This window comes from Aspergillus udagawae (assembly GCF_001078395.1).
Source record: "Aspergillus udagawae IFM 46973 DNA, scaffold_3, whole genome shotgun sequence".
Taxonomy (NCBI): Eukaryota; Fungi; Ascomycota; class Eurotiomycetes; order Eurotiales; family Aspergillaceae; genus Aspergillus; species Aspergillus udagawae.
This window is the reverse complement of record NW_025091266.1, coordinates 1,152,344-1,180,183: the sequence shown is the minus strand read 5'-3', so window position 1 is coordinate 1,180,183 and position 27,840 is coordinate 1,152,344. Positions and strand designations below refer to the sequence as shown.

The 27,840-nt window shown below is 49.2% G+C and overlaps 11 protein-coding genes across 11 annotated transcripts; 7 read left to right on the top strand and 4 right to left on the bottom strand.

The window, feature by feature from the left end:
- Positions 1 to 1,272: 1,272 nt before the first annotated feature.
- Aud_004274 (putative nonsense-mediated mRNA decay protein Upf3) lies at positions 1,273 to 3,078 on the bottom strand (the record flags this gene model as incomplete). The annotated part of the gene is made up of 2 exons (XM_043289214.1): positions 1,273 to 2,770; positions 2,828 to 3,078. The coding sequence occupies 2 exons, from the start codon at positions 3,076 to 3,078 to the stop codon at positions 1,273 to 1,275; spliced, it is 1,749 nt and encodes a 582-aa protein (XP_043145149.1).
- A 471-nt stretch (positions 3,079 to 3,549) lies between these two features.
- sitA (TOR signaling pathway phosphatase SitA) lies at positions 3,550 to 4,872 on the top strand (the record flags this gene model as incomplete). Its single annotated transcript, XM_043289213.1, has 4 exons — positions 3,550 to 3,703; positions 3,760 to 4,150; positions 4,203 to 4,534; positions 4,583 to 4,872. The coding sequence occupies 4 exons, from the start codon at positions 3,550 to 3,552 to the stop codon at positions 4,870 to 4,872; spliced, it is 1,167 nt and encodes a 388-aa protein (XP_043145148.1).
- Positions 4,873 to 5,381: 509 nt separating this feature from the next.
- Aud_004272 (putative phenol 2-monooxygenase) lies at positions 5,382 to 7,383 on the top strand (the record flags this gene model as incomplete). Its single annotated transcript, XM_043289212.1, has 5 exons — positions 5,382 to 5,894; positions 5,953 to 6,834; positions 6,890 to 7,064; positions 7,122 to 7,238; positions 7,289 to 7,383. 5 exons carry the CDS (start codon positions 5,382 to 5,384, stop codon positions 7,381 to 7,383), a joined length of 1,782 nt encoding a protein of 593 aa, XP_043145147.1.
- Positions 7,384 to 7,804: 421 nt separating this feature from the next.
- Positions 7,805 to 8,461, top strand: Aud_004271 (NUDIX hydrolase; the record flags this gene model as incomplete). Its single annotated transcript, XM_043289211.1, has 1 exon — positions 7,805 to 8,461. The coding sequence occupies one exon, from the start codon at positions 7,805 to 7,807 to the stop codon at positions 8,459 to 8,461; it is 657 nt and encodes a 218-aa protein (XP_043145146.1).
- A 191-nt stretch (positions 8,462 to 8,652) lies between these two features.
- Aud_004270 (putative dipeptidase) lies at positions 8,653 to 10,120 on the bottom strand (the record flags this gene model as incomplete). The annotated part of the gene is made up of 3 exons (XM_043289210.1): positions 8,653 to 9,569; positions 9,623 to 9,835; positions 9,886 to 10,120. The coding sequence occupies 3 exons, from the start codon at positions 10,118 to 10,120 to the stop codon at positions 8,653 to 8,655; spliced, it is 1,365 nt and encodes a 454-aa protein (XP_043145145.1).
- A 950-nt stretch (positions 10,121 to 11,070) lies between these two features.
- On the top strand, positions 11,071 to 13,377 carry Aud_004269 (flavodoxin and radical SAM domain protein; the record flags this gene model as incomplete). Its single annotated transcript, XM_043289209.1, has 1 exon — positions 11,071 to 13,377. One exon carries the CDS (start codon positions 11,071 to 11,073, stop codon positions 13,375 to 13,377), a length of 2,307 nt encoding a protein of 768 aa, XP_043145144.1.
- A 3,783-nt stretch (positions 13,378 to 17,160) lies between these two features.
- Aud_004268 (transcription factor domain-containing protein) lies at positions 17,161 to 18,759 on the top strand (the record flags this gene model as incomplete). The annotated part of the gene is made up of 4 exons (XM_043289208.1): positions 17,161 to 17,599; positions 17,661 to 17,977; positions 18,030 to 18,431; positions 18,490 to 18,759. 4 exons carry the CDS (start codon positions 17,161 to 17,163, stop codon positions 18,757 to 18,759), a joined length of 1,428 nt encoding a protein of 475 aa, XP_043145143.1.
- A 1,611-nt stretch (positions 18,760 to 20,370) lies between these two features.
- Aud_004267 (uncharacterized protein) lies at positions 20,371 to 21,051 on the bottom strand (the record flags this gene model as incomplete). The annotated part of the gene is made up of 1 exon (XM_043289207.1): positions 20,371 to 21,051. The coding sequence occupies one exon, from the start codon at positions 21,049 to 21,051 to the stop codon at positions 20,371 to 20,373; it is 681 nt and encodes a 226-aa protein (XP_043145142.1).
- Positions 21,052 to 22,582: 1,531 nt separating this feature from the next.
- Aud_004266 (amidohydrolase family protein) lies at positions 22,583 to 23,779 on the top strand (the record flags this gene model as incomplete). The annotated part of the gene is made up of 5 exons (XM_043289206.1): positions 22,583 to 22,633; positions 22,728 to 23,074; positions 23,137 to 23,305; positions 23,365 to 23,517; positions 23,576 to 23,779. 5 exons carry the CDS (start codon positions 22,583 to 22,585, stop codon positions 23,777 to 23,779), a joined length of 924 nt encoding a protein of 307 aa, XP_043145141.1.
- Positions 23,780 to 24,917: 1,138 nt separating this feature from the next.
- Positions 24,918 to 25,723, bottom strand: Aud_004265 (glutathione S-transferase; the record flags this gene model as incomplete). The annotated part of the gene is made up of 4 exons (XM_043289205.1): positions 24,918 to 25,199; positions 25,266 to 25,376; positions 25,428 to 25,581; positions 25,650 to 25,723. 4 exons carry the CDS (start codon positions 25,721 to 25,723, stop codon positions 24,918 to 24,920), a joined length of 621 nt encoding a protein of 206 aa, XP_043145140.1.
- Positions 25,724 to 26,072: 349 nt separating this feature from the next.
- Positions 26,073 to 27,758, top strand: Aud_004264 (uncharacterized protein; the record flags this gene model as incomplete). The annotated part of the gene is made up of 1 exon (XM_043289204.1): positions 26,073 to 27,758. The coding sequence occupies one exon, from the start codon at positions 26,073 to 26,075 to the stop codon at positions 27,756 to 27,758; it is 1,686 nt and encodes a 561-aa protein (XP_043145139.1).
- Between the last annotated feature and the right edge of the window lie 82 nt (positions 27,759 to 27,840).

Sequence of the window (27,840 nt, the reverse complement as noted above, 5' to 3'; positions counted from 1 at the left end):
AGCAGGCCAGTGAGCCTACACCTATACCTAGTCAGCGGGCTCCACCACGCTGCAGTGCGTGTTGGACTATTGGACATACTAGAAGGAATTGTCCTAATATATAGCTATATATTCAGCTACTAGATAGTCAAGTCTAATGATGTTGGTGGTTGAAAAGCTTCAAATTAGTATTAGAAGCGGCAAAAATTCGTCGCTCGGGGGTATTCGTCGCTCGGTGGTTGATTACGTTATATGAGTTCCCATTTGTCATCGTATCATCATGAAGCCACTCGACAGCCAGTGAGAAGCCGACGCTTGAGCAACCATCCCTGATATTGAAATTTTACACTGGAGCCCGTTCACCGGTGAGCTCAGCGACGGCCTGGCCAGCACAGCGGAAAATCTCCTTCCAACTCGATTGGTCCGGCGGACGGCCCCGCCAGGCAAACGAAACAAACAGAAAAATTTTCGCTTGAGGCTAGCGCAGTCGCTAGTGCCAGGACGCAAATATAAAAGGCCCCGAAATCCCATTCATTTTGGAAATCAAGCGACTCTACGTATGTTCTCCCCCTCCCTACCTTTGGGAAAACCTCTCGACTGCGAGTCAACATTTTGCTAACAGTTCTGCCACAGTTCAAAGAATCACTTTAGAGTAGACGTCCCACCTCTGAGCTCTTCTAAAGAGCCACAGAATCTCCACCCTTGCTGATGACTTCTATGTCCTCGATGCCCTAAAGTGAAGCCGTTCTTACTCCCGCCTCGACCTTGCTTCGTTCCGACGCTCTGAACGACTTGTTGCAAAACGAGCTTGTTCGGGCTGTTGGATGTTGCTCTGGTCCAGGGAGTGGTGATGATCTTGACCTTGTCCTGACGTCTAGACTTCGGTCGGTCGGACTTGGTGGGTGTCGAGGAGGTCTGAAAGGTGTCCCTCTTTTTTACACTTTCATGTTGGTGTAATCAAGTAATCGGAGTTTGCTCAAACATTTTATCCCCACTCAGACTAGATGAAAAAATTTAATTATTTTCATGAAAACCTATTATTCTCTCAGTAGACTTGATATTTAGCTCGTAGAGATTTTGGACTATTTTGCAGACACAGTCGCTCATGGATTCCACACGTCTCAGACACAAATTCAATTCTGTGTTGACTTCTCGCATTTGGGCGCTCTTGGGAGGACTTATAGTAAACTTTCGATTTGATCAAGTCATAAACTATCGCTTTCATTTGAATCATTAGATGGGTATCACTACTCTGTAACATGCGACATGCTTATCAGTCAGTACCTGCATTTCTCATTTCGCCTCACCACCAGTCTTCCCACTAGGTGTGTTTAAAGTGGCATTTGCTCCATTGCTCTTCGAACCGCCCTTGTTCTTGGATCCACGACCACCGCGCGGTCCGCGAGACGAGGATGGTGTTCCTGATCTAGATCCTCCTTCTGAACCCTGCTTGGCACCACGGCTGCCGTTGCTGCCGGTGCCGTTATTAGGGGGCGGTTGCTCGCTTCGACCCTTGCCGCGAGCCTTTTCGACACCAGGGTTTACCTTGCGTTCAAGCACGACGACTTGACTCTGTGCGACCGTGACAGGGCTAGCGGCAATTGCCTTCTGAAGACCATCCGGTTCTGCAAAGTCGATGTAGCCAAATCCCTTCTTTTTGTCAATTTCCACCTTCAAGATCTTTCCGAAAGGCGCGAATGCAGTTTCAAGTAATGGTTCTGTAACTCCCTGTGACGGATTGGCGTGCTTGAGGAACGCTTGCGTAGCCGTAGGCGAAGCAACTGGCGCGGCTGGCTTGCCTTTCGCTGCTTTCGACTGCTTCGGTGCGGATGGAGCGCTAGTAGGGGCTGAATTTGGACCAGACTGAGCACGAGACGACGTGGGCTCGCCCGACGGAGGTGTAGCATTGGGTTTGGCCTTGGAAGTCCCTTGTTGGGATGGTGGCGCGGGCTTCCCAGACTTGATATCCTTCTTGCCAGTATCTGCAGTAGCAGCAGCATCCGGCTCTTTCTTGCTGGAGTCCGTCTCTGTAGCAGCGCCCTTACCAGCCCTCCGACGGCCGCCTGAAGGTGCAAGCCCCAAGTCTCGCTGAAGAATCTTTGCTGCCGCAGCAACGTTATTACGCTCGCGTTTCCGCTCTGTTGGAGCAGGCTGAGGACTATCTTTGCTTGTGTTTTGGGCAGCTGCTGGTTTACCAGCTTGCTTAGCAGCAGCGTTGGCGGCCCTGTTTGCTGCTTTCACTGCGTCTTTCGTCGCCTTGTCTGAGGTCCTGGACTTCTTCTCTGCCTTGTCTCCTGTAGCTGCCACGACGACATCCTTGTCCGGCCGCTGCAAAAGTTTCTTCGCTTGTACCTTCTCCGACTTGGACTCCTTCTCTCCCTTGGCATGCCTCGAGGACTTGCTGGAGGCTTCTTTGGCTTTGTTGGCCTTCTTTTCCTTGATGTACTGCACGAGAGGCGTAGTGGTCACCGTTTCCTTCTTTTCTTCGGCATCGGTAGGCGTTTCAACGGTGGCAGGTTTTGTAATAGGCTGAGTTAGACTTTCAAGGAATGCGATGAATTCGGGATCCTGATCAATGGTACCCTGGCGGGCATCCTTCCGTACACGGCTACCAGGTATTTTAGCGTAGGGAGAGAACTCTAGCGACGGTGGCCCCAGGAGCACGGGATCATTGAAGGTGGTGCGAGCGTCTAGGAACGATGTCTGTCGGACTTTATCTGATAGAGGCGCAATATGCTCGCTGGATGTAACATGAATGTAGGCGCGGGAGGGTCTCGAAGGTTTGGCATGGCTGCATCGATGTCAGTTGAAACATGTGCTGATTTGATCCCCAAGAGCTGGCACTGACTCTTTGGATGCCTTTCCTGGCTTGTACTGGTACCAGTCGACTTTTCCTGCTCCAACCATCCACTCTGAACCCAGAGCACTTTCGAACTCGGATTGCGTTAAACCCGGCGGTAACCGTCTCACGAGCAATTTGAGTCGCGGAGCAGGTGGCTTCGGAGCCTTCTTGGAGGCTGATGATGCATTCTTCTGCGTTGCGGCTGCAGGAATCTGAAGTACACCTCCTGTTGACTTGCCATCGGAAATCTGCGTCATGATGAACGGTTATGAGGGGTGGGTGGGATCTACACTCCGACTGGGGTGAGCCGCAACGTAAATCCCTGAGACTGAAGATGCTGCGGACAATATGGTAGCCAAGAACTCGAGGTGACAAAGACCAGTGAGGATACAGTGGAGGTGCCGCCGGTCCTGAGTTGACGAAGAGATATCCTCCGGTTCAAGATGAAAACCAGCTGGATATGTTGCGTCGAGTGAACTACGGGACACGAAGGCCGCCAAGCACGCGACCCTGCACAGACGATCAGGGCCCAATTTCCTGCGGGGAAATACGTTCGCGCAAGTAAACTTGTGTTGCTTTCGTCGTTGTCCAGATCCTCCGTCGTGGATTAACTATATCAAGAAAGCAATTTTATATTCCGATTCTGCTATCTCTCTAATTTTACCCCAAAGCTCTCATCAACTCGGTCGAAGTATCCCTTCGTCGCTTCGTTCATCCGCACCCGCACCATGGTGGACAGCAAGATTCCTGAGCCGGGACCAGCTAAGCTGAAGCGCAATGCAGGTCCAGATGAATGGCTGGAGGCAGCCAAAGATTGCAAGTATCTGTCAGAACAGCACATGAAGCAGCTTTGCGAGATCGTCAAGGAGTACATGATGGAGGGTGAGTCTGGTCAGGGGATCAAGGGATATACTCCGGCTCTAACGAAGTATCTGAAGAATCCAATATCCAGCCCGTATCGACACCTGTCACGGTTTGTGGCGACATCCATGGCCAGTTTTACGATTTGCTTGAGCTTTTCCGGGTATCGGGCGGAATGCCCGACGGGTCTGAGACGGAGGCCCCGAAGACGCAGTCAGCGGTCATCACATCGGAAGATATCGAACCTCCGTCCACGATTTCAGATCCTAAACTACGAAAGAAGTTGAAAAATGCCTCTGCGCCGGAGGAGGGAAGCGAAGACTCGAGTGCGAGCCAAAGAAACCGGTCCTCGAGCGGTGGCTCAAGAGATGTCGAGCTCAAGCGGAACTTTGTGTTCTTGGGTGACTATGTCGATCGTGGCTACTTCAGTCTGGAAACTCTGACGTTGTTATTATGTCTCAAAGCCAAGTGAGTGCTCGTTCTAACTTCCCCTGCCACAGACTAGGGCTGACTCCTTCAGATACCCTGACCGGGTAACACTGGTCCGCGGAAATCACGAGTCTCGCCAGATTACGCAGGTGTATGGATTCTACGAGGAATGCTTTCAGAAGTACGGAAATGCTTCTGTATGGAAGGCTTGTTGCCAAGTGTTTGACTTCATGACATTGGGTGCCATTATTGACGGTAGAGTGTTGTGTGTACATGGAGGTTTGAGTCCAGAGATCAGGACCTTGGACCAAGTTCGTGTGGTTGCCCGAGCCCAGGAGATTCCGCATGAAGGCGCCTTCTGTGACCTTGTATGGTCAGACCCAGACGATGTGGAAACATGGGCTGTCAGTCCCAGAGGAGCAGGTCAGTTATGTGTCCATTTATGCCAGGCGAAATACTTACAGTTCATAGGTTGGCTGTTCGGTGATAAGGTGGCCGACGAATTCTGTCACGTCAACGACTTGACATTGATCGCCCGAGCGCATCAGTTGGTGAATGAGGGCTACAAGTATCATTTTGCGAACCAAAATGTGGTTACTGTCTGGAGTGCGCCCAACTATTGTTACCGATGCGGAAATCTGGCGTCAGTGTGCGAGATTGGTGACGACCTCAAACCGACGTTCAAGTTGTTCAGTGCTGTCAGCGACGACCAACGACATGTACCCGTATCGCGGCCGGGCCGCAGCGAGTACTTTTTGTAGAATACCTTTTTCGCGCTCTCCCTTTTGGCATATTTTCTGAGAATTCCGGGAGATACCTGATTCGCATCGACGCTGGCGTCCTAGCATGCTTGATGGTCTGTCTTATTTGCCAGTGTGGGCAGTGATGATGATTTATATAATGATCCTAGACCCCGCTAACGATACTTTCATCTTTGAGCCTAAGAGGGCAGCTTGATTACTCGCTTCATCAGCTTGTATGCTTCCACTTTGATACCTTGCATGCGTGCAATAGACTCTATCCGTCCAATATACTCTTGTTTCATGTCCCTAATGCTGAGCGTCTCTGATCCTCATTGCTGATTGGCCGGCACTTGACCGAGGCGTCATCTGCCGACGGTCCGGGATGCATCCCGAACTTTACGGGATGCGTTCCGGCCCCGGGTCCGAGTACACCATAAAGAAGCAGACCATGGCCACCAAATCCGGGGAGAGGGTCCTTCACCAGTTTAATCGCTCTTCTCCTAATTTTGCATACCCAACTCATTCCAATGTCCGAGAAAGTCGATGTGCTCATCTGCGGGAGTGGTTCCGCAGGCCTCTGCGCCGCGACATGGCTCGCGCGGTACGGCATCCGTTGTAAGGTGCTGGAGCGGCGCGACGGGCCCATGATGATGGGCCAAGCAGATGGTGTGCAGTGCCGGACCGTTGAAATCTTCGAGAGCTTTGGTATCGGCGAGGAGCTGCTGCGTGAAGCGTACCATGTGCTGGAGGTGGTGTTCTGGGCCGATGATGGATCTGGTTCGATCAAGCGCACTGGTCGGACGGCGGATACGCAGCCGGGCCTGTCACATCAGCCGCATGTTATTCTTAACCAGGCTCGGATTAATGGGTTGCTGATTGAGAAGATGCGGGAGTGGAACAATCAGGAGATCGACTACGGGTACACTGTCACCGGTGTCGAGGTGGATAGCAAGCTGGCGGCGGATCCGCAGGCGTATCCGGTCAAGGTGACTGCAGAGAAGAATGGGAAGACTGAGACACTGGAGGCTAAATATGCGCTTGTATGTTATTCTCAGTTACTTTCATTCCTTGCTATAGGGCAGTCTCTGACGTCTCCAGGCTTGCGACGGTGCTCACAGCACCGTTCGGAAATCACTCGGCTACAACATGATCGGAGACAGCACCGATGCCGTCTGGGGTGTCATGGATATGATTCCTCGTACAGATTTCCCCGACATCCGCAAGAAGACCACCATCCGCTCAAAGGCAGGAAACCTGATGATCATCCCCCGGGAAGGTGGCAGTCTGGCTCGCTTCTACATCGAGCTGGCGGCCACCACGAAGCCCAAGGAAGTCAAGCTTGAGCATCTCCAACAGGCAGCAAAGAACATTCTCAGCCAGTACACGATCGAGTTTGTCGAAACCGTCTGGTGGTCTGCGTATTCCATTGGCCAACGCCATGCGGATTTTTTTCAAAAGGATTACCGCGTTTTCCTCGCCGGCGATGCTTGCCATACGCACTCCCCTAAAGCCGGTCAGGGCATGAATGTCAGCTTGCAGGATGGGTACAATATTGGCTGGAAGCTAGCCACTGTCTTAAAAGGATTGGCGTCGCCTTCCCTGTTGGAGACATATGTCCTGGAACGCCGGAAGGTGGCGCTCGATCTGATCAACTTCGACCGTTATTTCTCAAAGCTCTTCTCCTCGGGAGGCCAGACGTCTCCCGCTGAGTTCCAGGAGGGGTTTATCAAGGCTGGCAAGTATACCGCCGGAATGACGGCTCGGTATGACAAGTCACAGATTACTTCCGACGTGGATGAATCAGACAAGCTTTCGACAAACGTTGTTGTTGGTATGAGACTGCCCAGCGCTCAAGTCGTGCGCTTCAGTGACTCGAAGCCCATGCAATTAGCTCAGTCGCTCAATTCAGATGGCCGCTGGCGAGTGATGGTCTTCATTGGAGATGTCAGCTCGGCCGAGACCAGGACAAAGCTGAAAGCTGTAAGTGACGCTCGTCATAGTGCTGCCTGAATAAATCTGGCTGACCTCATAGTAGATCGGTGACTACCTCGGCTCTACAGATGGTCCTATCCAGACATTCCGCCCCAAGGGAGGAGATATCGACAGTCTTATTGAGCCCATTCTGGTGGGTCATGGCAGGCGCCATGCCGTGGAACTGGAACAGATTCCCGAGTGCTTCTACCCTGTGACTGGAAAGCATCAAATCAAAGGTGGGTTTTCGAAGTCCATAAAAAAACTCCATAGTAAGATGCGCTAACGATCATCAGACCTTCACAAAATCTACTACGATGATGAAAGCTATAACAAGGGTCATGGTCACTGCTACGAGCACCTCGGGATTAGCCCCGAGAAGGGCGCAATTGTGATTGTCCGTCCAGATCAATGTGAGGATCCTGACCGTCAATTTGAATGGCTAATGCTAATTCTTGCCCAGATGTATCTGCCGTGACGAGTCTGGATGACTATACGCAGATTGGAAAATTCTTTGCGGGTTTCCTGATACCCCAGCTGCCTGAAAGCAAATTGTAATTTGACCTGATTATAACAATCATATTCCGGTGACTTTTTTCCACTTGTATATAGTTCTGTATGAGCCTGTATATCAACGATGGCGAGCAATAGGCAACTGCTTTGTTTCAAGGGTTGATAATGATGATGTGGGGTATTTGGGCGATAAGAGCTTGACCACCCCGCATCCTCGTCGAAGGATGATTGTAGAGCTGAGTCTTCTCTCACTATTTGAATCACCTGAGGCTCAAAACCTAAATGTAAACACGACTGCCTATTACTATCGGGAAGATCGATTGGGTCAACTTTCGTATAGCATGAGTCATCCAACCTCCAGCTGAACGAACAAAAAGGCCGAGGACTTATCTTCCAAAGGGGCGAGAACATTTAACTCGTCCCCAGACACTAACCATCGCAATATTGTGTCGCATCGAAGACCGACATGGCGGAATTTCCTGATTTCATCGTACCTTCTCATCTCGCTGAATACAATGTCCCTCTGCCCGAATTCGCCGCGTCGAAACCACATCTGACGGATTTCGTTGTCGGGGGACTGGTATATTCTCAATCCATCGAAGAAGGCGATGAAGCCACCGAACCGACAAGCGAAAAGCCCCGTACCTACGTTCTGCTCCTCCAACGCGCCGCCACCGACTCCTACCCCGGTCATTGGGAAGGACCGGGAGGGATGTGCGAGCGCACCGATTCCACGCTGCTAGCCGGTGTAGCGCGCGAAGTCTTTGAGGAGACTGGGCTCCACGTTTCCAAATTTGTTGATTTGATTGCGATTGATGAGTGGGTGCGGATTTTGCGGAATGATGAAATGCACCGTGTAGCTAAGTTCACGTTTTTGGTTGAGGTGCACGAGGCGAGTGGGAAGGATGGTGTACCATCCGGGGATGTGGTAGTGGGAGTTGCGCCGGAGCGCTGGGAGGATGGGGTGAAGTTGGAGCAGGCTGAGCATCAGGCATTTGAGTGGGCAACGGAGGAGGCGGTGCGTGAGAGTCTAGAGTCACAGGGCAAGTTTAAATTTCTGAAAGATCAGGGTTGGAATCTGTTGAAGGGGTTTGAATTGCTGAAGAGGACTAGAACGGGCTGAGGGCGGAAGTCGAGGTTGATAGCCTATGGCTGCCTGGGGCTCGCAAATCGCAAGGGCAGCTTTTACATATGATCTTATCATCACCTATGTGTTGTGCAGCATTTTCTGAGAGTGTTACATGCGTTTTGATACACAGCCTTAAAAATGACCGAAACAGAAGATGAAGTAACCCGTTGCCGTCATCAGCCAACCTATTCTATATTGTCTTCCACCGGCAGAGCTCCCTCAGCTTGCATCTGCAGGGCGACCTCGTCGACTCGCTTCCATACGCGCAGTAGGTTACCCCCTGCGACCTTGGCAGCATCCTCATCACTGACACCTCGTCGTAGAAGCTCCGCGATCAGGTCGGGGAATTTGGACACATCTTCTAGCCCCCGAGGAACAGTCATGATACCGTCAAAGTCGCTGCCTAATCCGACATGGTCGAAGCCAATCAGACCTCCAATGTGCATAATGTGATCCGCAACCTTTGCAAGAGTAGCATGTTCCATATCAGTCTCTGGTAGCTCATCTGGGTTGTCCGACGCAGTGCACGAAATGAAATTAGGCGAGAAGTTGACCATAACCAGCGAGTCTTTTGTCTTGACGAGCTCTAACACGTCGTCGGGAACGTTGCGAGGATGGAGACAGATCGCGTACGTAGAACTGTGACTATATATTACTGGCGCACGACTGCCGAACCAATTGTCCTTACCGGCGCCGAGGACGTCTCGCATAGTGTCCACACTGACGTGAGCCAGATCGACAATCATGCCCATCCGGTTCATCTCATAGACGAGCTCCTTTCCAGCGTCACTGACCCCGTGCCAGTACGGAACGGCCTTTTTGATACTGCCGTCGGGCTGTTGGGCTAAAGCGGCATCCGCATAACGATTGTGGCAGTTGTGTGTCAGTGTGGCGTATGACACCCCAAGGTTATAGAAATCTCGCAAAAGAGCCAAGGAGTTACCGATAGAGTGGAGGCCCTCAATTCCGTAAGGAGAAATGATCTTGCCGTCAAGGAAAGCTTGAAGAGCGGTTGTTCCATTCGGAGGTGATGAAAATGTGTCAGGGTAGGCCTTCGCTAGGCGTGACATGACGTCGAGTTGTTCCAATGTTTGACGGATGCCTGATCATCAGTTATTAGCAGTGAGACCGAAATTCAGATATTCATGTTCCTACTTGTTGTATACGTTGCGTCAGAGAAATCCTCCCAATGCTTAGGACACGGCACAAACACACTCCAGAAGGTACCGCCAACTTTGCCCTTAGAAAGCCGCGGCAGGTCAACATGACCTTTGAGGTTTCCTTGAGTAAAAGGAAAAGTGGAATTGTCCGCATAAATCTTGTTGTTGTAAAAAGCCCGAATCAAGATAGGAAGGTCATTGTGGCCATCTGTATAACCGTCAGTATACTCGCGTGGCTAAATTATGAAGGTATTGTACCGATCAATGGGGTGTGTGACAGAATCTTGTCGACTCTCTTCTCAATGGTAAGAGGAGCGCTCAATTGGGGAGACGCTGTCGTGAAAACAACAAGGCATGCCAGTATGAGTGTCACAGCCAAACGTCCAAGATAGCGAGCTAAGGACTTGTTTTCGGAAATTTGAACTTGCTTCTCTTCATCATTTGAGAAGCTCTCAAGGGATTGCTTCTTCTCGAAGGACACCTTGCTAGACATCTGACGGTAAATCATAGAAGTAAATCAGTTATCAAGAAGAATTGTATTCAAGAAAACGGTTATACTCTCAGCACTAAAGGCGAGACTGGGCTGACAAATACGATCAATAACGGAGACAGTTAAGGATTCCTATCTTCATGCAATCATGCCTTGGCTTTTCCATATCTTCCCTCCACACCAGAGGAATTAACACCCTCTCAAAGATAATTCTTATCTCAGGTCTGAGATTGGCTATCACGGGACGCATTCCTAAGGTTGACTCATTATGCAGCGAACATTATCTGACCTCGGTAGATTCCGTCCTACGGATGACAATAGCAAGATAATTTTAATTATTGTTTAGTATTTGACGTATATCAAGCCACTCAGCCAAGATGTCCAGACAATTATATCTGGCTAGTACGGGTGATAGCAGTAGGGTCAACACAACAGGGAACACAACATTATCTATACTTCTAGACTTCGAAGTAGAAATTGAACTCTTCTTCGGGTGCTGATTCCTGCCTGAGGTTTCTACATGTAATCCAGCAAGCCCAAAATGCGGGAACCAATCAGAGCCCATCTGAATGGGGAAATTTTAATCCTCATCGAGTGCCTGACAGCAACCTTCTTGATCGAAACGCTCTTGAAAGCCGAAATATCCAGGTAAATCGTCATTTGTGCAAGTATTACTTGCTCGCTTCGTTCATTTCCGAACACACATAGCTGCTTACAAACAAGGAGACCCCATTTGTGCCCCTCTTGGCTTTTCCCCACTTGGTCCGATCGCCCTCCGTCAATCAATTTTATCCCGCCTTCTCAAGGTTCTCTCCGCGACTGCGACGAAATATTAACGCGGCAGCTCATATATAGGAAAAGGATTGCTGCTGTATTGATTCCTTGGAATCATCATGGCCGAACACCCCATTACTGAAGGTTCGACAAATTGAGAGATCCTTTTCCCCAGTATCATGCTGACCGATAGTTCGTTTATAGGTCTTTTGGCCTTCTGGCATTCCTACCGTCTACTGTTCCTGGTCGCTCTCTCAACGGTCTTCTTGGGTCTACGATTCTACCGCATACTGCAGTCGAGAACGAAAACAACAGCCTCGTCTTCGATTCCGCCATCACCCCGAAGCCAATCCCCTGAAAAGACGGACAAAGGGACCTCTCTCAAGAGCAGCAACCCAGCAACGACACAGAAGGCTGAACGGCAACTTCCCCTGGCCAACGGCCCAGCAAAGGGCACTTCAGGCCCGAAGAGGGTTACCGGTAAAAAACCATCGAAGGTCACTGGACGACAAGGACAAACAGAGGATGCGGAGCCCCTCTCCTTTATCCAACCCATCATCTTTTTCGCTTCTTTGACTGGCACCACCGAGAGATATGCCAAAATACTGTTCGAGGAATTGCGCGCTGCGGCGCAAAAGCGGGCTGATTTGCAGGATCGCGAGCGTGGCCTTCTACCCCCTCAGATTCACGACCTCTCCTATATTGATCTCGACGACTACTTCACCTCTGCACCGAAGCCTCCGCCGAACTCACCCGGTACACGCTACGTATACTGCTTATTGATCCCTACATACAACATCGACAGTATTCTGAATACGGTCCTTGACCATCTTAACGAGACCCATAATGATTTCCGCATCGACACAGGCTCTCTGTCAAGCCTCGCCGGGTACTCTGTTTTCGGACTTGGTGATAAGGAAGGCTGGCCTACCGAGGAGGAAGGCTTCTGTTCTCAAGCCAAAGAGCTGGACAAATGGATGGCCAAACTAACGAGGCGGAAACGGGCATATCCTTTGGGATTGGGTGATGTTAAAAGTGACGCTGAATCCTCCTTGAAAGAGTGGTCTCAGGGATTGCAAGATATCCTTTTTGACATCCTCGAAAATGGCGGGCTAGGAGAAGGCGTGCCTGGCAGTGGCGATCCCGTTGAGAGTGACGAGGAAGTGGACGATGAAGACGTAGACAAGAGCAATGCTCAAAACGTCATGGACTTGGAGGACATCAAGTTTGGAGGTGATCAAAACGCAGCCGGGTCGCCAATTCCCGTAGATTTTACGACCACAGGAAAATCTTCCTCTGGTCAACCAACCGAGAAGGAGATGGTTCCAAAGACATCACCCACATACGCTGCTCTAACAAAACAAGGCTATACGATCGTCGGCTCTCACTCCGGAGTCAAGATCTGCCGTTGGACTAAATCTGCGCTGCGTGGTCGAGGTTCATGCTACAAGTTCTCCTTCTACGGTATACGATCGCATCTTTGCATGGAGGCTACACCGTCGCTGTCTTGCAGCAACAAGTGTATCTTCTGCTGGCGCCACGGTACGAACCCAGTCGGTACTACTTGGCGTTGGAAAGTTGATTCTCCGGAGTTGATCTTCGAGGGAGTCAAGGAGGGCCATTACAAGAAGATCAAGATGATGCGTGGCGTTCCTGGTGTGCGAGCCGAGAGATTCGCAGAGGCAATGCGCATCCGACACTGTGCCTTGAGTTTGGTCGGCGAACCGATTTTCTATCCTCACATCAATGAGTTCCTGGACATGCTGCACGGCGAACGCATCTCCAGCTTCCTGGTATGCAATGCGCAACATCCTGATCAACTCGAAGCTCTGCATCGCGTAACCCAGCTATACGTGTCCATTGATGCAAGCAACCGTGAGAGTCTACGGAAGATTGATCGTCCTCTGCATCGGGATTTCTGGGAGCGCTTCCAACGTTGCTTAGACATCCTACGGGAGAAGCGCCATGTCCAGCGCACTGTTTTCCGACTCACCTTGGTCAAGGGATTCAACGTCGATGATGAAGTCATCGGCTACGCAAATCTGGTGGAAAAGGCACTTCCGTGTTTCGTTGAAATAAAAGGTGTGACGTTCTGTGGTACAAGCACCAGTGCTGGAGCTGGCTTGACAATGCAGAATGTGCCTTTCTACGAAGAAGTCGCCCAGTTTGTCACTGCTCTCGACGCGGAGCTGCAGCGCCGTGGCCTGAAGTATGGCATCGCCGCGGAGCATGCGCACAGTTGCTGTGTGCTGATTGCCTCGGAACGGTTCCACGTCAACGGCAAATGGCACACTCGGATCGATTATGATCGATTCTTCGAGCTTTTGGAGAAGGAGAAGGCCGATGGCACGTCTTTTACTCCCGAAGACTACATGAGGGAAACCGAGGACTGGGCACTCTGGGGTAATGGTGGTTTCGACCCGAACGATAAGCGTGTATACACCAAGGGCAAGAAGAAGAATATGCAGATCACGGTAGAGCCTTGAGGAGAGGTGGTCAATAGCTCTACCAAGAATTATATGCCAACTGAGGCCGCCTGTTTGCAATCTACTTGAAATGTATGGTTGCCACCGTGCTACTCCGTCCACAAGACAGTTCTAGCAGAACGAAAAAGCATACCGCAAAGGCGTCGGGCTGTGCCGTCCGGTTTCATCGGCCTGGGGCAAGTACGACAACGATAGGGGCCGTCTTCAAGTCACAGGGTCCCTGCACTAGGGGTCGCACGTCCGGTGGAATCCTCGAATTCAAAGAGCCAGCCTTCTCCCTGCAACCTTCTATCTCTTGTTCTCCCTTCCCTATGTTGCCACCACAAAGACACAGACCCCGTTCCTCACGAACGCCTCAGGAGCAGGTCAACGCACAAAAAGTCAATTCAATCCCCATTAAAAAGCAATGGTTGAGCCATTTTTATCAGGCTCTTTGTGAGGGAGGTTGGATCGGTAAGACTCATAGATAATGGGAATGGGACAATCTCTGTCAACGTCTTCCATGGGACAGGGATGGCATTGCATCTAACTGAGGAAATGAGGACATAGCGGAGGACCTGTAGAGTTAGCTACTCCCACAACAGATGCGTACCTTGCTACCTAGAATCAATGAGTCACAGTTGTAAGGGAATCCTATATCTGCAGAGCCAAACAAAGTATCAATCACAATAATGGCGCTGGGCCGAGCACCGGGCGGCCACTCAGTATTGAAATTCTAAACCTCTACGACTAACACCGAAGTCTTTACTATAACTATCTACCCCGTGGAGTTATAGCGGATCATATGTCTAGAAGCCGCGAGCACAGTCGATTCCCTAGAGCATTTGAATCCATTTCTTCCCAGCCAGACACACGGTGGTCTGTGGCTGACTCTAACTGGTAGAAAGCTATTGAAATAATGCCAATCATGGCTCTGGCTCTGCTGCCTTTGATCGTATCGAGATTTCTGCAATTCAAGTTTTGTCACTGATATTCTCCAAACTGGAAAGGGATGTAGTCTTCCACAGCTATCCCGTCTAGTATTTGTGCATCTGCATCAGTGCTAAGCTTCCTTATATACAGATTTTTCCACCAGCCGGATTGGAATTCATTGCTTTGTGTCAACTATAAGGCGCCTGTTGCATATTTCCCAAAAGAATTAAGATGCACGAGGCACGTTCTTCGAAGGACAAGGTGCCACGATGTATACCGGAAACTCAACTTCCAAAACTCGAGTTACGGCCTAGATTTCGAGAAAGTCCACAGCTCAGTCCTGATTGAAAAGAACAAAAACGGGGAGAAAGAGATCCACCTTACATTTGCCAAACCAAACCCGAAACCAAGCCGTATCTGGAGCTTGTAAGAGCGGCTGATATTGCAGGTTTCGAATGTCGGTGTCAGCGTGCGCGGTAGCCGATGGTGTTTCCACAAGTCGTCCTCAAGCCTCATTGTCGACCCTGCGGATGTGCCATAGACATATGGTCGTTTGTGCATGTTGCTAACTGTTTGCAGGACGTGGAGTTGTATGTCGGTTTCGACGGATCCATGTGCTCGTACCTCGGTTGTTTCGATTAGCATTGACTGGAAGTCGTTCAGGATGGGGTCACAGGCTGGCCCGTTGATTCTCGTCATGTATACCGATAGAGGGATGGGCTCGCCGAGAAGGAGACACGCTCCGTCCGAGAGTCGGACATCAATCTGGTAACTTGTCGGTAGGGATTTTTCGAGATTTCCCGGATTGAGGATGACTGAACGTCTTTCTATGAGGGCATGTGAGGGAGGGTTGAAGTCCGTAACCGGATAGAAGGTTATACCTCGAGACTAGACAAGGTTTAGATCTTTGGCCTATGAGAGTAACATGGCACGGGGACGCTCAACTATGATGATCTCTGATCCCCTAATTATCGCACCGGTCCTGATAGTTGCTTTTAGCGAGTAGGTGATTTCCCCAGCGCTGTCTCGACCTTTAACAGTGGAAGGTGGAAGTCTTCGAAGTAAATGTATAGTTTGGTGGTTCTTTTTCGGTAGGGTTCCACAACTGCCTCGAGAGGGATTTATCTCTGTGCTGGTTCTATAGCATTCCGAGACTTGAGGAAACTAGGGATTGCAAAGAGATGTTAACCGCAGAGTTCAAATCTCAAGGCAGGGGCACATTGCCTACTGGAATGGAGAATGAAAAGGCATATGTTCCATGACCGAGAGTAAAGTACGAAGCCATGTCGAGATTTCCTGGAGAAGGAGGAGGGAAGACTCGCTGTGTCTTCTGAAACAACTGAGAGGCATTAGCACAACCCGCGCCAATTCCATTGCCAGAACCTGCCTTGTGCGATTCCTTGCGCCCTGAGCCAAGTCTGGACAATGCTGAGCCAGAGAGGATAACTTGTATTGCTGATATATCAACTGATGATCTGGTGTGAATGATTAAGCGCCCAGAGACTGTGTCCTGGTTTGTATAGGTTGCCTCCCTCTTATCCAGCAGTATTTGGACGTCCATTTGAGCAGACAAAGACAGGCAGTGTCCTAAGCGGGACAACATGAAGGATGAAAGCGACACCACAATAGGCTTAGGTGACAGCAGAAGAGTCTGAGTGATTCTAACGATCAACTTCTACCAGATCAGATAAGGCAAGAATATATCTCTAAACAAGAAGCGTATTGCCAAAGAAGAGACGAAAACACCATGAGCTGGGATTTTTCTTTTTAATTTAACTGGATGAATATAATGAGTTTTTTCATAAGCTATTTAACTGCCCTGCCCTCATCTGGAGGCCATGTTGAGCGCTTCAGCTCACCTGAAGCCCATACCATCGTGTAGCGGCTTCTTGTTCCTAGACTATGATGACGAGCCGATGGGCGGCGAATCTCCACATAACAGAGAGGGTCCCGAATGCCAAGTGCCGGAAAGCCGACTATATTTATTCTTCACAATGACTGGCTCGGCATAAGAATGGAGCCCAAGATGCAAAAGAACTAAAGGATGGTGTCTACATCCATTCTCCTGACAACCTAGCTGCACTATCAGCGATAGTATCGGCAATCTCCGACTGCACATCATTCAACTGCCTGGTCTCAAGATCACCTGCATAAACATAAGGGTGGATATGTTTTCTGCAAGCTAAGCCTTATATTATTATTGTTGTCTTGCACTGGTTAGTTTTTATTTATATGTGTATTTTAAGTCACAATAGCGGAATCGCATAGCCACAGGAACGTGGCGCGAAGACTGTGGGGACAGAGTGAGGCAGGCTAAATTGTCTCCGAGTTTTTTTTTTTTTTTTGTTTCTTGGAAGCTGATTTGACCTTTCTCCTTGCCAGTTGCCATGTTTCATATATCTTGGGCGACTCAAGTGTCTTTGTATAGAAGCACATCCATCCATAAAAGGACAGGAGTGATTCGAAGTTTGTATGTGTGAATCGATAAACTCCAACGGAACTGGGGCCTTCAAGCCAAGAAAAAGAAGTATAAAAAGAATGGAGGCTTCTTCAGGCGCGGGGCGGCTTCTGTCTCAGCACTATTCGGTGGTAAGTTCTCCTAAACCATTAGGGGCCACTCTCCTAATATTGTCTGCAGTGTGACGCATGTCATTCTCGAAAGGTATGGATATCTCAGAATCCGTGTTCAGTTAATTCAGCTATAAATGCACCTAGGAATTTATCCCCATCATCCTAGCCGCGCTTTGACCATCGTTATAGGTGCGATGTGACAGGAATGATCCCTGTGGGAACTGTCAGGACCAAAGAACTGCATGTACTCGCCGACGGAGCAGGAGACGATTACCAAAAAGAATCTCACGTCATGCAGAAATGACAAGCGGTGCGCCTCAGCCGAGCTGGACCTCACCCATTCCGCTACTGCCTGACTCTCGTGGTGGTTCTCTCTTTGAGATAGTTCGGCAAAGCCACACGCCTGCAACAGATAATATCCTTTCCAAGATGGACGACTACAAGATGTCGTTCAAGATCACAGAACAGGGGAATTACCAAGGTCCAGATAGAGAGCACGAGCTCCATAGATGGATCCTGTTAGTTCCGCTGACAGATGCTCAGTTGATGCGACAGCGCCCGCTAGACCGTATACAGGGTCTTACTTGGAACAGGATTCAAGTTATCGAGTCAGCATTCTATGTCGCAAGCCATCTTTCCCAATGTATTGGGAATTTTGTGAGCCCGCTAAACGTCAAAGGACTTAGCGAGGAACAGCCAGAGATACCGTCCGTTGAGTTTCTGACATTGATGTTGAATGGTACAATGGTTTACAGCCCCTTGGCTGTCTGATATCATGGAATACTGACTTAGTCTCGTAGATCTCGGGGGCGACAGATTCGGATCCTTTGTATTGGATTACTTCAAACACGTGTCTCGATCAACACTTAAGCAGATGGGACTGTCACTTCTTCGCAAGACCGCGTCTCCCCAGGAGACTCTCCTCTACACGGTCTGCGTCAATTCAGTGGCCTACAAGTTCATAAATTGTCTGTTGATGAATGAAGAAGACGATGAGCTTTCCCAGATGCTACGGGAACGCGCTGTGAAGTACAAGCGAACGGCCCAGACTGCGTTGAGGAGGATACCCCTCGTGACTTCGCCTTCACTTGCTCTTTTGCAGGCCACCCTTTGCGGCGTGAGTCACATGAAACACCCATTACTCCTGTAGACATCTGACAAGTGAGCAGATTTTCCTATGCCAGGGGTCAGGCGAGACTCAGCTGTGCTGTGATTTGACACGTGTTGCCTGTAGAGTTTGCGTCGATCTTCGCCTCCACGCAGCCGTCAATTGGCAAGGTGTAACTGAAGAAGAGTATTACTGTGCCATGTGGTGCTATATGCTTGACAGGAACTATGCCTGGAAGCTTGGAAGATCCGGCTATTTCCTCAATGTTGAACCAAGCATCGATGATGCTCCAGTCTCCGAGCTTTTCTCAATTTACATGGAGCTGGCGCATGTACAGAGTGTGCTGATTCCCTTCCTTAATGATGAATCTTCCTTGGACAGAGAAACTGCAGGCCAGTCCTTTAGTCATGCACGAATCCAGCTATTTCTGAAAATGGATGGAATTCGGGGCAAGATAGATCAGGTACTCCCATAGTGCATTATTGATGCTATTGACTGAAAGCTGACTCGACCGCCGCCAGATCTCGTCTCCCTCGCCTCGGTGGAAAGGCCTGGATGTCCGCTCCGAAGTCGCGGCGCTCGATTTCGGCTATCATTCCATCATGACCACCATTCTCCATTTAGCCCAAGTGAACTCGGATGAGATCCATGGTGCTGGAGAGCTTTACCTTCAGTCAGCGCGCCAGGAGCTCTCGGCCCTGCTATGTCTGTGTCGACCAAGCGACCAGCAAAGGACTGCCGCTTTTCTGCATTGGTCAGTCTGCTCCCTCCCGCGCATTTGGCATGTTTAACAAATTCCTAGGACTCTGCTTTACTATCCGCTGACTGCCTGCTTTGTCCTATTCTGCAACGCCGTTGCGACATCCCATCTAGGCGACTTCCACCTCTTGAAGACGGTCGCGGACTGCCTGATACAAAGTGGGACAGTCAGTCAACCAATCGCCACACTGCAGCGGCTGTTTCACGAGTTTGTCTTACTATCTCAGACATTTATCAGTGAATCAGACTCAAAAGCATCAGTTGATGACGGAGCGCTTGAGAAGCGATCTGACCTCCCACAAGGAACCCCTCCCCATCGCAGCCCAAGATGTGTATACAGGATGGATGCTGCACCTGGACATCAGGTGTTGTTGTCAGGTGTAGACAACTATTCCCTTGATCCGTCATTCTCTGTGTTTGATCAAATGCTGTCTCAAGGCGAGCTGGCGTTCCTCAATGAATCATATTCTGAAGGAAACCTCGCTAGTGAGATGTATGGCTATCAACAATGTAACTCATGGTCCACTTGAGGTAATATAGAGTATTGTGAGGTCAGCTGTGGTGGTTAGCTGTGGATTTCTCTTCTTGGAAGAGAAATCTTGCACAGACGTGCGCTTCGATTAGGGCTAGATATCTTTATGAAGATATATCCACACTTGATATGCTCTATTAATATCTGATAGCATAGGCCCAGTGATTTAGATTCGTTCAAAGATTTTCCGCCCCCGCCATGCCAGCCTTACCTGATCAAAATTACAAAGCCATTCTCCTATTACTATATCTCACCTCTTCTCTGACATTTACTGAGCAGGCTAGGAGCTGGTAGGCACGCCCTCGGGTTGTGGAACAGGTGGGTTTAGATATGCTGAGGTATTGTAAGTCACGGATGGTTCTTGGAGGTTGCCGTGTGATATTTAGGATCTGATTGCCGTCTAGAATCACATGGAAATGAGCTGTGCAAGGTGCTGTACTTGACACCGCATAAATTTGTCACTGAATTCCTGAATGGATAGCTATCGGCTCATCCCATTATCAGTCACTAACGCTTTATACTTTTTGGGGCCATTTGGGCCTTGGGATATAACAGCCCAAAGGGATTCAGATGTGTCATTTTGGACTGAAGTTATTGAAAAGTGGCCATTCGTAGCTTGCGCTGGTGTTCAAATAAAAATGTATCATCCTACTTGAGGTGGATAAGTATTAATCAGAATAAGTGCTGTAGTACGGCCAATAGAGTGAAGAAGCTTATAGCACTTAGTAGTATTTACTGGGGACATTTATGTAGGAAGAATGGCACACTGTGATCATTATTTTAAATATAATGGTTCAGTAATTATCAGACGTGATTTGATGCTTGTTCAGTGTACATGTGAGCGCCTTTGAATTTCGCGGTAAATACAACCATTTCTACTTATCGGATCCATCCCATGCACAGGAGACCTTATGGAAGCGGACATCAATAGTATCCTCATTATTTCGATCCACAAGGTAGTCGTTCTGGATCGTCAAGTCTTTGAAATTCGATATCCCGTTAGGAGGCTTCAATAGAATATGCATTTTTATCATCTGTATAGCAAGAGCAATGGCCTCCACTAGGGTATAGCAAAGCAACTTAAGGCATTGTTTGCAGCAAGAATACCTTATCAACCAGCGATAGCCTTACGCAAAGCAGGATCAATCTCAGGCAACTGGGCATCAGGAACATAGCACCCATGAAACTGATTGCAGCATAGACACTCTCTCGTACAGTGCCCGTATACAACACCCTTCCGTTTCCCGTTCGACAAGGGAATAAAAAGTTCTCGTAGGGGCTGATTGTAGCACCCACACGCTCGTCCACAGCAGCCCCCGCGCATTGCACAGTCATGCTGGCATTTCTCCCACGCCAGTGTCTGCCCCTTCTCGTTATGCGTAGCTATGAGAAACTCAAACAGACGATACGGCCCGGCATAAGACCCGTTTGGTTGCCATTTCAGTATGTCCTGAAGAGTGCCCAGGTGCTCTCGGTAGAGAATCTTCAGCGTGGAAATCTCCTTGTCTATCGTGGTGCTTGTGTATGGTGGCGGATCGCTGCCATCGCCATCTGATTTGCCTGTCTCCTTGGCACTGAGGGTCTCCAGGGCCTTGATGCGGTGGAGGATCGCAAAGCCTTTTGTCTGCTCTCTCTCATAGATCCCAATCCGCATTTGACAGGTATTTGCCATTGTCGGCTCCCATATGCGATCTTTCGCTGCCTTTTCTTTCAGCTTGGCGAGGGTTTTCTGCGTCTGGGCATGTTGCGTCTGGGCATGCCGGTAGCGCTTTATGAGGTCTGTAAAAATCATTGTGGCGTCTGTACCGTCCGTTTCATTTGCTTGTGTTGTCCTGTGTTGAAGAATGTTGAGGATTGTCCAATGTGCATGAGATGTCAGTCGTTATGGTGTCATAATGATCAGTACATTGTAGTTGTCTGAAGTGCCTGAGAGACCAGGTATCCGTCTATCTATCTATGTCCAAGGTACAATCACAACTTACTCATACTTGTGCAATCTCATCTGGATCCGCCTCGATGACCAGCATTTAAATCACCCACCCATTTCTACTTGAACAGTTTTTCTAGGCAATAGTGTTGTTCTTGACACCATGCCATTTTCTGATGTAGACGGTGTGGTCAAAAGCAGTCTTCAAATTAGAGGATCCTTCCATATGAGCCTTTACATAGAGCCTATCACTATTGCTGCAGTGCTATGTCCCAATGTCTATCCATAGTCCTCCGCACAGCCCGTCCATGGGCACCCCTATGTATATGCTTCCATATACGGGATCAAAAGAATATCTAGATCCTATAAGTAGCTAGGCGGTTCAGTTCCCCTAGACGTCACAAATTTTCCACCCAATGGAAAAGGAAAACATTCCATGAAAAGATGCAATCATTTCCTTTGTGAGCTAATGAGAGCAGCCTCCTTGACCCTGTCCGCTCCGCAATGGTCCATTCTAGTGTATCACTTCCTATCGCGCCTGCGTCACTGACATGTGCTGCGCAACTTCATCCCTGGACGTGGCAACCTCGGCACCTAGTTGTACCTCTTTAAGCGATCAGTACGGCATTGATTGGACAAAAAAAAAAGCATCAAAAACATACAACATGAGGCTGTATGATTGTGGGTTTTCGCTTACCCTCGCAAGTCCCGATTTCGACCCAGCTTCTTCCTCTTCAGCATATTTTTATCTTCCTCGGTCAAACTCATGTCCTTTGTTAGCAATGTTCTCATACGCAGGGGCACCGAGCTGATTTCCTCTCGACTTCGACACCGTGCAGCCTCAAATGCATGGTTGGCTAGGCCCCTTAATCGTCATTCCTACGCCGTTGCATTTGGGCTCGCAATCTTTTGGGTGAGTCGGTATTAGTAAAAGAAAGTCCATCCGCAGTGACGACCGCGGAGCCTCAAATTTGGGAATAAATGTTTATAGGAAGAAAGATACCCAGTGGAGGCCTTTGCAATATTTCGAGGTACAATACTGGAAGTTGTGAAGTGGAAACGGCCTACTTGATACACACGTTGTACGCAACCACATCAGTTCAAACATGTAGTCCCGAGAGAGTAATTACGGAAAATAATACACACGCGCAACAGACTATAGATCAATCTAGAGAGTCGAGTTGATCACCATCACTCGTATCTGTAGCTTGGAGTTCAGCCACCATCGATGAGCCGAGGTATTGTTACCGCGGCCAAGAATGGGGGGAACCGTTGTGGTGTCACCGGGTCTCTTTGCATCCACATATGATTAAAGCAGAAGAGTACGCGTTGTAACCCAGCTATCACTTTAGAGATTACTAGCCATTTACTTGAATATTGCCATACGGAGCAGACAATGTCTTTCCCCATAATTGACGTTTGGGCGAACCCCGTCTTCCCTTTGGGCGTGAGTGAATCAAGTTGCACTTCAAACTATGCTAACAGTCAAACTTGGCCCTAATATAATTTCTCCCTGGCTAATCACGGACTCATGATAATAGGAGGGCGTACCTGAGGTCCGTCGTCTATTCGAACAGTCTCATGCTGATAGCAGCTTGCTATCCCGGAGACGGACACCCGATGAGCTCGTCGCTCTCATGGATGCCGCGGGGGTTTCAAAGATATGCCTCTGCGCATGGTACCGACCAGGGCAAGCAGTCTTCTCCAACGAAGAGGTGGCCCAGTTCACTCGCGCCTATCCTGACCGTTTCATTGGTATTGCCGGTGTCGACCTGCATGATCCGGTCAAGTACGTGCAAGAGGTGGAAAAGTACGTCAAGGTAGAAGGGTTTAAAGGTGTTCGCGTGGTGCCATGGCTTTGGAATCTTCCACCAACGGACAAGCACTAGTAAGTGAATTATCACATTAAGTAGGAAATGCCCGATAGTCGGCTGAGATGTCTGTGGGTAGCTGGCCGCTATATGTCAAATGTATCGAGCTCAATATTCCCTTCGTGAGTACCTTCCACTGCCAACTTCAGGCCCGTGAAGGATGGTTAACCAGTATTGTTTCGTTTCAGCTCACCCAGGTCGGACATACTGGCCCCCTCTGCCCAAGCGAAGTTGGCCGACCAGTACCTGTAAAGTCCCTCAAGGATGCCATCCCATCAAAGCAATTTAGCCAACTAATGCATTCCAGTATATCGACGAGGTGGCCCTGGCATTCCCCTCGCTGTCGATCATCTGTGGACATATTGGTTTTCCCTGGACACAAGAGATGATCGGTGTAGCGTGGAAGCACCCGAATGTCTACATCGACACTTCAGCACATCTACCGAAATATTATCCAAAGGTAAGATACGTAGGCAGTGATGTCTGTGGGAAATTCACTGACATTTACGTCGGCACAGGAACTGATACAGTTTGCAAACACCACCGGAAGAAAAAAGGTCATGTTTGGAACAAACTTCCCCCAATTAAGCTGGAGCAAGTGCATCGAGTCAGCGAACCGGGATATCAGACTGCGGGACGACGTCAAGGCAGATTTCTTTGGCGGAAATGCTGCCAGGGTGCTCAAGCTTGGGGCTGTTGCCTTGAGCAAAGAGAAGCTTTGAAGATCCTTGTGGTGATCTAGCCTGGGAGCTCTCGCCCCAGATGGCCTTGGCTACATGGTCATCGTCACCAATAGAGGGCACCTATCGAGGAAATATCCTTGGAATTGGGTCACCTAGGTGCAAAACTACCTTAAGCCAAGTCTAGCCAAGTCTTCCCTACACTGATGTACATATTCAAGATCATCACGACAATAGCTCTGACTACACCCTTGACCTTTAATTTCCTTCTCAATCACATCGAACCGTCATAGATCTCGTTAAGCTGCACGCAGGAGTGCTGTTTTACTCCATAGTCCAACATCTTTCCCTGTCCTCAACCCGTATTTCATACGAATACGATGGATGGAGTGGAGGTTTCTTCAGCCACATTTAGAACTACCTACGCTGTGACCCCTGCTACCCTGCGTAGCGTGACATGGCGAAGACGCGGATTACCAGATTACCATTTCCAAGGAGGTTGTCTGCTCAGCTTTAGGAAATGTAGCTTTGAATGTTTTGGGCAAGGAATTCCATGGATACAGGCAAGAGTCAGCACTTATGCTTTTATGTCACCATACATAGCGGAGCCATTGGTGCAGAAGTGTTAAGTGTGATTGTATTTGCTTCCACAATATCCGCACTGCACGCTTCGGAGGCATCCATATCATCAATTTCATCAATTTTTCTTTATTGCCGTATTTTCTCCGCCATAAACGATGCAGGATTCTGAGACCCATGAAACTGCAAGGAATGGCAAAAGGTGGAAGAAGACGGGTTGCGACACATTATTCAAATCCCTCGACGTATTGAAGGATCGAAAGTGATAGACAACGTTATAGAACCTCAGCATTGTCGGGCACAGAATAAGACAACACATGATGCATTCTTAACTCTCCCAAGGGAATCATACTTCACTATCACTCTCACATTGAGAGCCATTCGGAAATGGATGGTCAAGCCAGAGGCAGGAGCCGATGGGAATTGCATCAAAGAAACGAAACTACAACAGACAGGATATGGGGATGCTCCCAAAAAGGCATAGGAATTTAGTATTTTATTACGCTTTAATTTGCATTCTGGTGAGTGTTTTTCTTCCAACTCAAGTCAAGAGGCAAAGCAGAATGCCATAATCCACAGCTTTTCTCAATGGAGATCACAGCTAACGATTACGGCGACTCGCAAGATACGCAGCAATTCGGGGCCGACCTTCGAATGCTGCTTTGAACTCGGTGAGACGTTCTGGTAGAGCATCTGGTAAAGCTCCAATCTGCGAGTCGTTGTCGATGGACTGATAGACGGCAAAGTCCGCATAAGTGATCCTCTCCCCGAGAAGGAAAGGACCACTGTTCTCCGCGTAGAATTTGTCCAGCGCTTTGTAATAGCTAGGGACAAACGCCTTATACTCGTCAGTCACGCTTTTTATGTTCTTTACCCATTGGACCTAAAGCTCGGGTCAGTCCAGGTAACAAGTTTCGTCATTTCGGTTCTTCAGTAAAATCAGGCTTACTCTCCAGTCATTGTACATGTCGGCAACAGCATCAACGAGATACTTTTCAATACTAGTATCGCCATCATATGAGCCGAGCTCCCTGGCTAGGTATCGAAGAATTGGAAGATGCTGTTGCACCCTGTCAGCAGGTGCTATAATCTGCATATGACGAAAATTTACCTGTCTTAGGACCTTTCCCTCATACTCAAGCACAGGTACTTTGCCAGTGACTGACAGTCCCTTTTCTTTGAGTTCGGCGCTGGTTGTTGGCCAAGAATCATCATAAGCGTACCGAACATCCTCGAAATCGACCCCGGCGTCTCTCAAAAACAACCTAAACAGGTGCCCTTGGTCAGCGACTGTTCTCCATTCGACGCACAAATCTGGTACTGCTACGCCTACCGAATAACTTCGCCACGGCCAAGAGAACCGATGTCCAAGTAGTGAAGGGTGGTTTTGGTGGTAGGAAGCGGCATTCTGAACTTTGGATTTACTGTCACTGCTATCAGATTTCAGAGCAATGTTGCTGAGAGCAACCTTAGTCCAGCTAGTGGAACCAACCGAGTTTATATAATTTCTGCCAAACCCATCTCTAAACTCTCTGGCTCTCCTCCAGATGTGTGGCTAGGCTTGTCCTGGTGCCACGAATCCATGACAACGTCATCGGTTTCGGATTGCTTACATAATCTGATACGATATCCCCGCAATATCCGCTCTTCCACACACTTCTCTTGAAGCGACCAACTGTGTCCCATTTTGGTTTTGGTGCTATCGGCGCTGGCAGTCAAACGCTGCTTCTTTTCCCCGATAGATGATAGATAAATTATGCCTACGTCTGCACAACTGAAGCGGAAGCGCTCCCGGGTGGCCTGTGAGCCATGCCGGGAGCGGAAAAGGAAATGCAACGGAGGGAACCCCTGTATGACATGTGTGAACTGGGGTTACGAATGTTTCTATGAGGGGCATTTCGAACCGAAAATCTCACGCTTATCCGAGTCTGCAAGGCCGACATTGCTAGAGGAGCCGCCTGCCGAACGCCTCAGCCAAGGAAGGGAACCGGCAGAACTCCAAAATGTTTTCCGATGTATTGAGGCGAATTCTGGAGCGGCTTTCGTCAGGAGGATGGGCCTCAAAGTCGATCCAGCGAATGCACCCAAGTTGAATCTCTTTGGGTGGAATATCGGCCCTCGCCAATTACCGTCTGGCCTAGGACCTATCTGTGCCTATCCAATCGTCGATATTCTCTCTCGTACAGATATGGAGTCACTGGCGGGCATCTACTTTTCTAGAGTACACCCATGCTATGGCTTCATCGATCGTCAACAGTTTTATGAGCGCCTGGATGCCCGGTGGGCTTCACCCCTCACCAGAGACCCGTACGATGGTGTTCTCAGCGGTGTCGCAGCACTAGGGTCCCTGTTCTCCGAACGGAGCGCGACGATTACTGAATTGAACCTAGTGGAGGCTGCCCGGTCCATTCTTGACATTAATGGCTTAAGCGGCACACCTTCCGTAGATTTTGTGACAGGCTGGACGCTTCGCGTGGTCTATATGCGGATAACCGCTCCACCCCATTCTGCATGGATCGCAAGTTCCACCTTGATGCACCTCATCGAGGCATCGGGTCTTCACTTGGAATCCTCCTTTGAAACAGTCCTTTCCCGCGGCACGCAGTGCAATCAAGATCTTCAAAGACGGCTTGTTGGCGTGGCACAGCATTTGAATATGTGGATTTCCTACGATTTAGGTCTTTCCAGGGTGTCACTTCAAAGCAGCTTACCATCCCTCCCGGTACCAAGGCCCGATGATTATACTACCGAGCTTCTGGGTTTGCTTCCAGCAACAGCAAACCTGGACCCAGAAAAAGCACAAGATGGCAAAGACCTTGAATCATCGCTTCTACAGGTCTTGAGCAGAACTCATACAGAACCTCCCTCCGTCCTCGCCCAATGCAATCTTCTGCTCTGTCTCCTTCGACGCCTATGCGCATTACACGTCAACATCTCGACTGTTGCGAATGGAGATATCCTTTCATTACTGAAGAAAGGTCTCCAAGCGGCACGCACTCTGGTTGTGAACTGCTGTCCGTGGCAGCATATAGCCAACGTACCATTCCACACTATTTGTATTCTTCTCGACATGGATACCAATTCATCCCTTGAAGTGCTCCCAGAGGCTATGCAGACCCTGAAGCTTGTTGCATCCAGTTACAATACCAGTACAGTAAGGGAAGCCTATGATACCGCGCGTTTGATCGTTTTTCTCTATCAGAGGCGAAGGTCTGAGGATGCCAAATTTCTGAGGGATCTTTTGGACAAATGTGAGGAGCAACCGGAGTCCAGTCTTTCTTCCCGTCAAATTGGCTCCGCCTTCGAAGAGGTATCGTGGCTGGAGGGTTTGATCGCCGACATGCCAAGTTTGCAAGGGTTCGATCTGAGCCAGTTCTTACAGGACCAGTCACCCGGACCACCTCTAGACACTGGTCTTCCAGAGCCGACATATTTGCCATAAATCGTGCTGCGCGGGCTTTTGTGTCTTTGCACTACGTATGTGCCGATCGTCCTATGTTGTCGCTACATAATATTTTATAAAG